The 14,219-nt window shown below is 42.0% G+C and overlaps 1 protein-coding gene across 1 annotated transcript in view; it reads right to left on the bottom strand.

Moving 5' to 3' along the window:
* pals1b (protein associated with LIN7 1, MAGUK p55 family member b) overlaps window positions 1-14,219 on the bottom strand; it is a 53,295-nt gene that overhangs the window by 36,299 nt on the left and 2,777 nt on the right. The window contains exons 3-5 of the mRNA XM_082147150.1: window positions 12,047-12,255; window positions 713-838; window positions 275-436 (exon numbers count right to left, since the gene is read on the bottom strand). Coding sequence (XP_082003276.1) covers window positions 275-436; window positions 713-838; window positions 12,047-12,255 — 497 coding nt within the window. The remainder of the gene's footprint in view (window positions 1-274; window positions 437-712; window positions 839-12,046; window positions 12,256-14,219) is intronic.

The raw sequence follows: 14,219 nt of genomic DNA on the forward strand, positions 1-14,219 counted from the left end.
CTAGAGACACAGAAAAAGAAGAAGAAAAACATATTAGAATGATTTCTGAAGGATCACGTGACACTGAAGACACGAGTAATGATGATTTTACAATATATTCACATAAAAACAGCTATTTTAAAGTTTAATATTATTTCACAAGATTTTTGGTAAGCATAAGAGTCTTCTTTCAAACACAGACCTCAACACTTTCAAATGGTAGTCAATATCAGCAAATTATTACGGTTAAAGAGTATGAGGCGTTTGAAAGAGTTTAGGACCAGCTAGATCTCACCAGTATGTTGTGAACATCATTAACACTTTTCCCACGAACTGAAACACCGTTGATCTCTAGGATTTCATCTCCTTCACTGAGCAGGTTGCTCTTCTCTGCCGTTCCTCCACTCACCACCCGGCTGATGATGACGCAGTCGAGTTCATTACGAACCGTCACACCCTAAACATATACAGAGACACAATCAAATGTCTATAAACAATCAATGTAACTGAATTCAAATCTGAATATTCTAAAATTCAAGTCTGAATATATCATTTAAATGTATAGTTTAAAATCAGAGTAAAAACTGAAAATGAAAATGAAAATATATATACACTAGCCTATATAAGAAATATATAAAAATATAATAAAGAATATATATACACGCACACGCACATGTTCATTGATGCCCTTAGAGACTATAAATGTCAATGAATGTAGATGAATGATTCTTACCAGAGGCATGTCACGAGTTTTCTCCAGGGAAACAAGTTTGGTGGTCTTTTCATCCTGGTCCAGATCTTCAATAGTTTCAACATCCGATTCCTGCTCGGCTATACAGTCGTGAGCTTCCATCAGGGCCTGAGGAAGAACCATGAACATCAGCACTGGTGAATGGAGATGTCAGCCTCGACCCTTTTGACTTGAGCCAGTAAGGAATCATCCAGAACACCCTAGCAGCTGCATAGCAATACTTTAGCAACCACATTGCAACCAACCCTGAACACTCCTGTAATTGAATATAAAAAAAAAAACTCCCTTCAGCACTTTAGCAACTGCATAGTAACACCTTAGCAACCACCTACCAACTCCACAGAAAACACCCTAGCAACAGTCTAGCAACATAAATTCAACCACCCAGAACATTAGAGAAGCCACATAGCAACATTTGAAAACACTCGGAGCACCTTAGCATAGCAACACCCTAAAAAAACATCTACCAACTCCAAAGTAAACACTGAAAACACCCTATAGCAACTACCTAGCAACAGCCTAACATCACTTTTACAAATATACAGAACATCATAGCAACACCCTAGCGACCACCTACCTACTCCCTAGTAAGCACAAAAAACACCTTATAGCAGCTACTTAGCAACAGCCAAGCAACACCCTTGCAACCACCCAGAACACCATAGCATCCACATAACAACATTTTAAAACACTCAGAACACATAAGAAAATACATAACAACCACCTATCAACTCCCTAGTAAGCTAAGAAAACACCATATAGCAGCTACCTAACAATAGCATAGCAACACCCTTACAACCACACATAACACTATAGCAACCATATAGAAACATTTTATAAACACTCATAAAACCTTAGTAACTGCATAACAACACCATAGAAACCACATATCAACTTCCCAGTAAGTACAGAAAACACCCTATAGCAGCTACCTAGCATCAGCTTAGCAACACCCTTACAACCACCCAGAACAGCATAGCAACCACATAGAAACATTTTAAAACACTCAGAACACCCTAGCAACACCCTAGAAACCACATATCAACTCCCTAGTAAGCACAGAAAACACCCTATAGCAGCTAACTAACAATAGCATAGCAACACCCTTACAACCACCCAGAACAGCATAGCAACCACATAGAAACATTTTAAAACACTCAGAACACCCTAGCAACACCCTAGAAACCACATATCAACTCCCTAGTAAGCACAGAAAACACCCTATAGCAGCTAACTAACAATAGCATAGCAACACCCTTACAACCACCCAGAACAGCATAGCAACCACATAGAAACATTTTAAAACACTCAGAACACCCTAGCAACACCCTAGAAACCACATATCAACTCCCTAGTAAGCACAGAAAACACCCTATAGCAGCTAACTAGCCTACAACAGCCTAGCATCACCCTTATAACTACCCAGAACACCAAAGCATCCACATAGCAACATTTTAAATAACTCAACTGCATAGCAACACCCTAGCAACCATTCAAAATCCTAGCATTTTGGTGGCAACTTCAGCACCTATTGTCTTCAGAAAATGTAAAAATCAAGTTATGTAGAGTATGCTTTGAAAACAAGCCCTGCCTTACTTTTTTTTTTTAAACAAGCAAACAATCAATCAATCAAACTTTCAAGCTGAGAAGCACTCAAGCAAGTTCCCGCCCATTTCGTTTAACCCAAGACTCTGTCTCACATTGAAACCCCCCTGACACAGGATTGCCGCTTTACCTCAGTGAAGTTGACAGGCGTACCGCACCTCACAATAATAACCCTTGGCCACATCAGATTCTCAATGCCAGACTGCCAAACACGATGCACAGCTTAACCTGAACATAAACCCAATCCTCCATAATCTCCACCCAGCGCTGTCAATCATCACATCACCTCTTACCTGTAATTTTTCATACAGTAGGAAGAGAGACAGACTGCTTTAAATGCCCGCTGTGCGTGTGGCGAGGGAAAGCAGCGGGAGGGCTGGGAAAGGGGTGAATATCTTCTGTTATGCAGGGAGGGTAATAATCTTGTGTCCTGTTCTGTGGCAGGTATCTATTTCTAAGGCCGATAATTGGATCTAACCTGAGGTGTGTACAAATAGACACACAGGGAAGTTGTTTTCATGCCCTTGTTAGCGTTTGATTTGCGCCTGAACACGTTAGACAGCAGATCAGAGCTTGATTCTTTGATCAGATGGCTGATTGATAATATAAGCCATTGATATTATGAGTGCTTCACTCTTTCTTAAATGGTGGTCTGATGTGGTTTCAGACAGCAATAACAATGCTCTGCTTATGTATTGCTCATTGTTAATGTATTAGGCAACTAGTGTTACCAATGCAAACAATCATTTGCATTTAGCCATATCATCTTGCATATTTATGATAGCAAAATAAAAGGCTTATCAGCGATTAAGTGGGAGGAGAAAATTCCCATATATTTGTTGCTGATGTCAAAGGTTGTGTGACCATTAAAACTTTAGGGAAATTATACAGATGCCAACAAGGACACGTTGTGTGACATTCCCTCCTCATTTACCTGTAGGTGTGGTGAAGTCAACAGGCCTGTTAGTTCTGTGGCTTCAGTGTGTTTACTGGAGTGAAGGACACTTTCCACCTGAGGCCCAATGACACGAGTCAAGAACATGGATGAGGAAAGTTAGTCAGATTTAATCTAGACCTTTTAAGCCTCTAGACAAGCATCACTATGACTTGTCGATCATTTAAAAAAATCATTACACATGCAGAAAGTCAAATACATTTTCATTACCTTTCATGCACATTTTGCACCACCCAATTGTACAAATGTAACCCGGTGCTCGTGTGGCGGTCCGAAATGGCAGATTTTTCTCAATTAAATGTATGTATTATATTTTACATTTATTTAATTTCAGCTTTTAAAATTTTACTCTAAAACTGTGAGAAAATCAAAGCCATGAATCTAAACAAGCTGTGCTCCAAATTTGAGGTTGATGTCTTAAAAATGTAGCTTTCGGTAAGATTTTGTTCGGGTGCAGTACCAAACGTTTCCACTAGATGAAATAATTTTTGACTGTGAACAGTACAAGGACTATTTAACCTTTTCAAATCATGTCCATGATTTTTTATTTGTGTTCACATGGCAAGTGCCAAAACCTTTACCAAGATTCGTACTATTCTGATGAAGTAAAACCAAAACGTAAAATTAGGGTCATTCCAGTTTGCTTCAAAAAAAAAAAAAAAGAAAAAAAAGAAAAAAAAAAGTTTCATTTTAGATCTGATTATAATATGTTAACCTTCAAAATTGTTGAGGCACAAATCATGATAAAAACTCTGCTTAAATTAAAAAAAAAAAATTGTATTTTAAAGTCAATATGAAATAATCATATTTAGTTTTTTAAATACATGTTTCCATAGTTATTGTAAAAAAATCATTATTAAGTGATGAAACACATTTGACAACAAACTAAGCAGCACACACACACACACACACACACACACACACACACACACACACACACACACACACACACACACACACACACACACACACACACACACACACACACACACACACACACACACACACACACACACACACACACAGTGATTGTAATAATCCATTAGATCTCATTCTGGCCTCCAGGAAGTCTTAGTGCATCACACTTCAGTCTGTAAGCCAATGACGGATTACATTCCCAACAGCCAATGGCTTCCTCCAGCTTCATGCTTTGGCACAGGGCAGATCAACCAATTACCACGTCCTTATTAAGCACCTCGGGTGCCTTTGCTCAAGTACAATGACTACAAACAAAACCTCAAAAAAGTACAGATTCACACATAAGCTGCAAAATCTAGTGAGCTTCCGGAATAAACAGCCTTTAAGGCATCACTGGTGTGCTCCTAACACTAAGGTTGTTTAATTATGATGTCTTCTAAGATAACTTCATCGAGAATGCAATTCGTTTGAGTTTATTTGACTTAAAAAGTAGCAATACAACTGCATTACAACTTCTTTGCCAAGGATGACACAATAAAGTTGCATTAACTTATTTCCATTGTGGTCCTTGATTTTAGAGAGTCATTCTCATGCGATTAGCTCTGTGCAAAAAACAAAACAACAACAAAAATGTTTTTTTATTGAATGTAAACATATAATATTTGATTATAGATATACTTGCACCAGCGTTCAAAAGTTTGGGGCCAGTCAGTATTTTTTGTAATACTTTTATTCAGCGAGGATGCATTCAATTGATTAAAAGTGACATTAAAGACATTTAGAATGTTACAAAATAATTATTTCAAATAAATAATAATAAAAAATGACATTTATTCTATTTAGTTCTATTCTATTTTTAAGCTCTTTTGAACTTTGATCAAAGAATGAAGACTGGAGTATTGATGCTGGAAGTTCAGCTATACCAGCATAAATATAAATGACATTTTAAAACGCATTACAATAGAATGTAAAAAATTGAATACCGTTTCACAATTTTTACTTTTTTTTTTTTAGCTAATAAATACAGGTGAGCAGAAGAGACTTCCTTCAAAAACGTTTAAAAATATTACAGACCTCAAACTTTCAATAAAAAAAAATACAGATAAAAAACTAAATTAAATTTGTAAACTAAACTATATTTGTGAGTTACTTGCATATCTATGCATATTAAAATAGCTAATTGTTAGCTTTGTGACATGTCTTTTTGTATGACATATAGAGTTGTTCGCTATTGCATTCTTTCGAGTTGAATGGGACACAGAAAAAGAAGAAAGTTCAGATTGTCATACTAACTTACTACTCTTACTATTAATCAAATCAAATCAAATCAAATTTATTTGTATAGCGCTTTTCACAATACATATTGTCTCAAAGCAGCTTTACAGAAAGTGCATTTCAGGAATGTACATAGAAAAATACAGTTAGTTAATCATGTATTAATTTAGGGCATAACATATCGCCGGCGTGGAGTCGTCTCCTCACGGGCTTCGGTCGTCTCCTCACGGGCGTCGAGTCGTCTCCTCACGGGCGTGGAGTCGTCTCCTCACGGGCGTGGAGTCGTCTCCTCACGGGCGTCGGTCGTCTCCTCAGGGGCGTCGAGTCGTCTCCTCACGGGCGTCGGGCGTCTCCTCACGGGCGTGGAGTCGTCTCCTCACGGGCGTCGGTCGTCTCCTCACGGGCGTCGGTCGTCTCCTCACGGGCGTCGAGTCGTCTCCTCACGGGCGTGGAGTCGTCTCCTCACGGGCGTCGGTCGTCTCCTCACGGGCGTCGGTCGTCTCCTCACGGGCGTCGAGTCGTCTCCTCACGGGCGTGGAGTCGTCTCCTCACGGGCGTGGAGTCGTCTCCTCACGGGCGTGGAGTCGTCTCCTCACGGGCGTGGAGTCGTCTCCTCACGGGCGTCGGTCGTCTCCTCACGGGCGTCGAGTCGTCTCCTCACGGGCGTGGAGTCGTCTCCTCACGGGCGTGGAGTCGTCTCCTCACGGGCGTGGAGTCGTCTCCTCACGGGCATCGAGTCGTCTCCTCACGGGCGTCGGTCGTCTCCTCACGGGCGTCGAGTCGTCTCCTCACGGGCGTGGAGTCGTCTCCTCTCCTCACGGGCGTGGGTCGTCTCCTCACGGGCGTGGAGTCGTCTCCTCACGGGCGTCGGTCGTCTCCTCACGGGCGTGGGTCGTCTCCTCACGGGCGTGGAGTCGTCTCCTCACGGGCGTCGGTCGTCTCCTCACGGGCGTGGAGTCGTCTCCTCACGGGCGTGGAGTCGTCTCCTCACGGGCGTGGAGTCGTCTCCTCACGGGCGTGGAGTCGTCTCCTCACGGGCGTGGAGTCGTCTCCTCACGGGCATCGAGTCGTCTCCTCACGGGCGTGGGTCGTCTCCTCACGGGCGTGGGTCGTCTCCTCACGGGCGTCGTCTCCTCACGGGCGTGGGTCGTCTCCTCACAGGCGTGGGTCGTCTCCTCACGGGCGTGGAGTCGTCTCCTCACGGGCGTGGGTCGTCTCCTCACGGGCGTGGGTCGTCTCCTCACGGGCGTGGAGTCGTCTCCTCACGGGCGTCGGTCGTCTCCTCACGGGCGTGGAGTCGTCTCCTCACGGCGTCGGTCGTCTCCTCACGGGCGTGGAGTCGTCTCCTCACGGGCGTCGGGCGTCTCCTCACAGGCGTGGAGTCGTCTCCTCACGGGCGTGGAGTCGTCTGTGGTTGTCACTGGTCCATATTAATGCAATATAAAATGCATAGTACTTACTACAAGGGTACAGTATACAATATAGCATAGAAGGGCATATAATATCATACCCCACAATGCAATGTGTTTTACTTGACCTTCACTCTCCAATTTAAAAAATAATCTAGAAGTTATTTTTGTCATTTTTGTAGGCCAAAACCCGGAAACGAGTTAGTATTTTAGCACATCCGGCTCCATCATCCAGAAATCAATGGTTTTTTTTATTTTGGTTAAATGCTTAAAAATAAGGTCTGTGGTGAACACAAGCTCAAGACACTTTCATGTTTTATTCTATGACATAAAATACATCAGTAATACCCAGTAAAAAAAAAAAAAAAAAAAGACTTTTACTTGTCTTGTAAAAGACAGTTGCTAACAAGTGTCTAAATGAGGGCTAGAGAGGCTCTCGGGACATTAAAAGTCATCAGCAGAACAGGTAAACTCATCACTGGTCCTCTTGCAAATGATTATAGCTCAAACTCTCAGGTAAAACATATATTGTAAAAAAGGCAGAAAGAGATGTTGGAAGCTTAGTGATGGTGACATTGAAGTCATGAACAAAACGTGCAAGAATCATAAGCTTTTGTTAGTCACAGACCTTACTTTCTGCATTAATCCAAGAGGTAATGGAAAAATCCCTTGTCGAGGCAACCAGGGTGAAGCCAAGTTACGGGATGGCCTGAAAAAATACGTCATCACTGTGTAACGGAGGCCAGCTAGTAAAGAGCTGTACAAGTAAACGTCTCTCCCCTGATCCTAAGAGAAGCGTGCATTAGCGACTAATGCAATTAATGAAATTAATATTAATATAATTTTGCAAGTATTATGGGAATGTTCCCTTTGATTGTCCTCTGAACCATCTTAAAAAAAGTAGTTGCTAAGTAGTAACATTTAATAAAACATTAGACTAAAGTCCAACTAAAATGTTCCATTAATGATAATAAATATATATATCATGTATATAAAAAATATATATGTATATATATTATATATATATATATATTTTTTTTTTTTGCGAATGTTTTTAAAACATTACTTAAGGGGCTGTATGTAGAACTTAGATAACCCTTGTTATTAGTGACACCGGTGGCTGTTAAATGAACTGCAACTTACAGCTCGTGCAAGAGTAACGTACAAAATAGTCACTGCAAAGGTATTTTTCGTTCTTTGCTTAGAAGTAAAAAGAAGTTGCATGGAAATACCTTTGCAGTGATATACTGTTAACGAACATCCAGACGCCGTCCACGCTGCTGAGAGCGACGTTTAGGTGAATATGTAAATAAGAGCTGCACGCTTTACTCTAAAAAAAAACTAAAACACAACACAACATGACAGCGGTGTGAAAAATCAGTTCATAAATAATTTGATCCTAGTGTTATGGATATTTTTGCATCACTTCTGCAATTCACCAGCATCATGTCGACATATGAGGTTACTAAAGGGGTGGTATAATGTCCTTTGCACAAGATCTTAAATAAGTCTCTGATGTCCCCAGAGTGTGTATGTGAAGTTTTAGCTCAAAATACCCCACAGATATTTTTATATAGCATGTTAAAATTGTCACTTTTTGAGGGTGAGCAAAAACTCACCGTTTTGTGTCTGTTCCTTTAAATGCAAATGAGCTGCTGCTCCCGGCACAGAGGGCGGAGCTTCAAGAGCTTGTGTGTGTGTGTGTGTGTGTGTGTGTGTGTGTGTGTGTGTTAGCAGCTCCGATTACCTCACACAGACATGCACTGAAAATTTCAAAAACTTTTAGCCTTTTATGTTCAAACCGGAGTCAGACAAAGATGGAGAGACTCAAGAAGAAGTGACATGTAGAAGCAACAGGACATTTCTGAATGGTTAGTTGGTGAATTTATGTAGCTGATGTGTAGTTATCTTCTAGTCATTGATTAGCATATTCTGTCTTGATCATCTATAGATTGTGTTCCAGGGTTTATGTAAATTTTAAGGGTTAGTGATGTCACTAACCTGTGAAAAAGCTCATTGTAGTCCTACATTTCTCGATATCAGTGTTTTAAACACATTTCTACCATACACACATGTAACAATGTGAAAAAAAAGTTATTTAGCTAGTTTGTCCCAGACAAATCAGTCAATGAGCCAATACATTTGCACAAATTTAGTCATTTGTGCAATTGTAATAAGCTGAATATGTATAAATAAAGCCACGCAATTCATTATAAATTCAAATCCTGGCTTAAAGTCCACCAGAGTGCTCAATATTTGTATCTCTTTTATGTGTCTTTCAACCTTTCAGTCACAAACTTCACACATTTACAAAAATGAAACATTTCTACAGCGTTAGGGGAACGTCCTTAAAAAGCAATTTCTTTATAAGAAAATCTCTCCCTTTGCTTTGAACTTTGAGCGTTGTAACTTTGCAGATGTTGTTTATGCTCAAACAGCAACATTACACACTAACTAAAGTTAGAAAAGTGAGATCATAATCAACCACCCCTTTGAAATTACACTGTTGATAGTGTAGATGATGGTTCGATTATAAAGTATTTATGAAACTATAGACTGTATAGATCTGGCTGAAGGTTTCTTTGTATGACACATTGACATTACAGTACAGAACGGCTCTTTCGGCGTTATCCTGAACATTGTATAAGCATTCATTTCATCTGTCAGAACGGAAAAGAGGCTCTCGGCAGCGCGCATAAACGTCACATCCTTTGGATTTTCCCGGCCCGAGACCTTCACTTAAAACCAACTCAGACTAGACAACCTAAGAAGTCGGGGAAGGTCTTGTTTTTTTAAGATTCGTTACATGCTGTTGGCAATACAAAAAGCAATTAATCTGTGAAATTCTTACATATAGCCCCTTTTTCAATGATCAGATTATGCAATTAACAGCTGAGCAATTATCGGCCCATCTGGCTCTTGCCGACCGCGTACAAGGTCTTCACCAAGGTGCTGTACAACCGACTAGCCAGACAGTTGGACGAACAACAGCCACCCGAACAGGCCGGCTTCCGGTCTCAATGGACCACAACCACATCCACGTGCTGAACCAACTGCTCGAACGCTGCCGGGAGTAGAAGATGCCCTTGGTGCTGGCCTTCGTAGACTACGAGAAGGCCTTCGACAGCACGAAGATCAACGGCGTACTGCTCGCCCTCCAACAACAGGGCGTCGCCGACGAGTACGTGGCCCTTTTGCAGGAGCTGAACAGCGGATGCAACATCACCCTGTTCGACCGGCCACTGTACATCCCCGTCGCCAGAGGTGTCAACCCCACCTCGTCCAAGCTGTTCACGACGTGTCTGGAGCACGTTTTTCGACAGCTCGACTGGGACAACGAGAGCATCTGCGTTAACGGCCAGTGGCTCAGCAATCTGCGCTTCTCCGACGACATTGTCCTAATCGGTGAGTGAGTGGCCGACGTGCAGCTGCGACTTGACCAGACCGGCGCAGCGGTCGGCCTGAAGATGAACCTGGCCAAGACAAAGTGGATGCGCAACCCCCAGGCCGCCAACAACAACACCCACATCGGCCAGAAGGAGATCGAGCAGGTCGACAGCTACGTCTACCTCGGCCAGGAGCTGAATGCTGGACACAAGAACAACCGCAAGCTGCCACGCCGACGGAGGACCGCCTGGGTCAGCCATGCGTCCATAGCAGAGGTGGTCACCAACACGGCCGACGCCCTCCTGCGCGGCCACCTGTTCGACAACACCGTCCTACCGGCCATGCTCTACGGAGACCTGGTCGCTGACCGTGGGACTGACAGGCAGAAGCTGGCAGTGACCGAACGCGCCCTTGAGCGGCGGATGGTGGGCGTCAAGAGGACGGACCACATCAGCAATGATCTACTGAGGAAGACAAGCAAGGTCAAGGACGCCGTCAACCAGGCCGAACAGGCCAAGAAGCGCTGGGCCGGACACGTGGCCAGGAGTTCGGACGGGCGATGGACGCGGGCCGTGCCCGAATGGATGCCACTCGACATCAAAAGACCGCTCGGCCGCCCCACAACCCGATGCCGGGACTCACTCAGACAAGACATCGGCAGAGACTGGATGGGTCTGGCCAGGGGCCGCCCGAAAAGCCTGGCGAAGTTGTTGTGGCCTGCGCCGAAAGACCGAAATACAGGCCGATAGAAGATTGAAGACTGAAGATAGCCCCTTTAAAAGAAAAGATTAACTTTAAACAAACTTCAGAGCCCGTCTACGGAGAGCCTGCCCACTCCCTATTAAGTCCTATTGTACCGAATTTTGGTTGTAGTTCCACCAGAGTTCCACTGGGGGCGCTCGCCATGAGTGCAAAATGAATGGGAGTCTATGGGGCTAGACGGCTAAATTTGTCTCTTTCACCCGATTGCCGTTGAGAAATCTCAGATTTGATTGTAGGTTTTGCAAGTTCAACATGGGTTATAGGTCGAAAGTTGAATGAACGAGTACTTATGTCCTTTCGATTTCTTACAGGTTGAGTTGTTGTTGCCCATAACACGCTAGCATTCTGCTAATGAACGCTGATTGGTCAGTGAAGGGCTGATTACGACCAGAGATACAGCTTGATGGCATCGTGGCATCCGAAGCGGGACCAGAAACAAACAAAACAAAAAGTCTTCTAGCACTTGTATTTACCTGTGTCAGCTGTGTTGTCGATGCCTCGAGAGAAAAGAAAGTGCAGAGCGCGAAGCACCAAAGTGACTGAAGGATTGCCGTAAAGCAGTATCTCTGGTCGTTCGATGTGTATGACGTCATTGACACTTTAAAAGACTTTTTAAAGCAAATAAGTGACTAAAAAAAATCTAACACCCAGCAATGTGTAATTTCTTTGCATCCCCTTTCGAAAACAACATTCAAATTACTCGACAAAAAATTATATCCTGAGAAAAGTGGATTTTGAGAGCAATATCTCCATAGACCTCCATTCATTCTGCACTCGTCCTGTGAGCGCCCTCATATGGAATCAGAGTGGAACTGCAACCAGTTCAGAAGCCGGAAGTGTACTGAGAGTGAAACTTCTCGCCATATTAGACATTCTCTGCAAACTTTCTATTAACGTTACTGGAAAAATAACCTTACCAGAACGTTCCCTGTTATCTGAGCTAGCTACTCCACTACATGGCCAGTGTTAAGCAGAGGAGTAGAGTTGGAGGAGTGTGAGTAGTACCTCGTCTCTGAGCTGCTGTGCGTGTGTGGTGAGCGGGTACGGCGGGCACAGGCGTCTCATGCCGAGAGCTACGCTGCGGTGCATGATGAACGCCTGCCTGAAGTCTGTCTGAAGCAGGAGCTCCACCAGCAGATGAAGGTCCTCCTGACTCTCAGCATCCGTCAGACACAGATGAAGACACTGCAGAGAGTCCAGCAGATCCTCCAGCTCTGAGAACACACAGAGGGAAACGGGGGGTAGGAAACGGCATTGATAATGATTTTACAACAACAACGACCTTGGTTTCCCACGCCTTTTATCTAATGCATTTCAATGACTTTTCCAGTCACTTCTAAATGACTAAATAAGGATTTTTAAAACGACAAGTTTTTAAAGGTCTCTAATACAACAACAACAACAACAACAATCTTGCCTGCATGAAAGCTTTGTTTTCCTTAAAGTCCTCCTGTGGTGAAAATCAAGCTTTTAATGTTGTTTATGTCTTTAATGTTGTTTTTAATATGCTTTAAGACAAACCATGTGCTAATTCATAAGTCGACACCATTGCTAAGTATTTTCTCTTTAAAACTGCAGTGAACCAAAGACAGTCTCAAACACACGCTTTGAAATCGCTGGTGTTTCTGACCTCACAAACTACCTTGTAACCAATCAGATCAACATGTGATCGGGCTTTAGCATATCATTAACAGCGAACTAGCAGGGGAGTCTCGAGAGATGCCAGGTTATCGGAATCGGATATATTTAGCAATATAGCGGGTGTGTGATGTATATTATGATGAACTATATGTTCAAAGCGTTTCTGATGATTTTTAGAAGGCAGACTGAGATGGCGAATGGGAACATAGTTTGTGTAACATTAGCAACACATTATTAGCTGTTTGATTACATAGTCAAGCAAAAGGCTAATCATATTAATTACCTTTATGTGTCCGATGTTGTAAAGAGCGAGACCATTGTGCAGCGTTTACCTCAGTAAGTTCACCGAGTGAATCTGTGGAGGCGGGGCTAATTAGCATATTCATGACTCTGCAAAGGGTGTAGAGTTACATTCAAGCTATTTTAAGGCATGATGCATTTTTTTCACAGGAAAAAACGTTTAAATATGTAATTTTGGTCATAAAAAGATGAGTTTTAAGGGATACAATTATTTACTACAGGGGGACTTTAAGAGATAGTTTGTCAAAAACAATAACAACTTGTGAATGACATACCATGACAACTATTTTATGTGTACTATTCAATTACCACTGCAAAAAGAAAATATTTTCTTGCTTAGAATTTTTGTCTTGTTTTCTAGTACAAATATCAAAAAATTCTTAAATCAAGGTACATTTACTTGAGTAACAAAATAAATAAAAATTACCGGTAAGTGACATATTATGGAGCGTATTAACAATTTGTTCCCACAACTTACTAATAAGTCAACCCGTTTTACTAATTCGCTCGCTCGTTTTACTAAATCGTGGCCACGTTGTAATTCGTTCCTTTTAGTTAAATCAAAATGAGGGAACAAATTAGTACAACATGGCCACGATTTAACTAAAACGTGGGAAAGAAATTATTATATTGTGCACACAATTTACCTAAAACGAGTGAATGAATCAGTAAAACATGCCGACTTATTAGTAAGTTCTGGGAACAAATTGTTAATTCATGGCCACAATATATATTTTTGACTGAAAGCAAGAAAAAACATCAGACAACTGGACAAAAGAGAAAACAAAATTAATTTCCTAAACCCCACTTTTCTTACATTTCTCTCGATGTCCAGAAAACAAGACAAAAGAAAATATTATATCAAAAATTACACACTTCACCTTCAAGGCTTTTTACTGTACCACATATTTACATGCTGTATACCATTGTTTTGCCTAAAAATCATTGCATAAATGTCACTTTCAAGTCCACATTGTGAAATGAAATTTCGACATTTGTCACCAGTCACCATAATCTTGTGTCGAGTAAGCCGTCAGTCATTAATAGCAGACATTTTTATCCCAAGGGATGCGCAGTGCACTTCTTACAGGGACAATCCTGGGAAACCTGAGGTTAAGAGTCCAGCTCACGAGTACAGACGTGAGATCGTCTCTGGAGTTTTGTACAGTCACATGTGATAGATATCAACTACATCAGCGTTCAAAAGGGGTCGGTGAGATCTTATGTTTGAAAGAAG

The sequence above is a fragment of the Leuciscus leuciscus genome (assembly GCF_965113295.1).
Source record: "Leuciscus leuciscus genome assembly, chromosome: 19".
Lineage (NCBI taxonomy): Eukaryota > Metazoa > Chordata > Actinopteri > Cypriniformes > Leuciscidae > Leuciscus > Leuciscus leuciscus.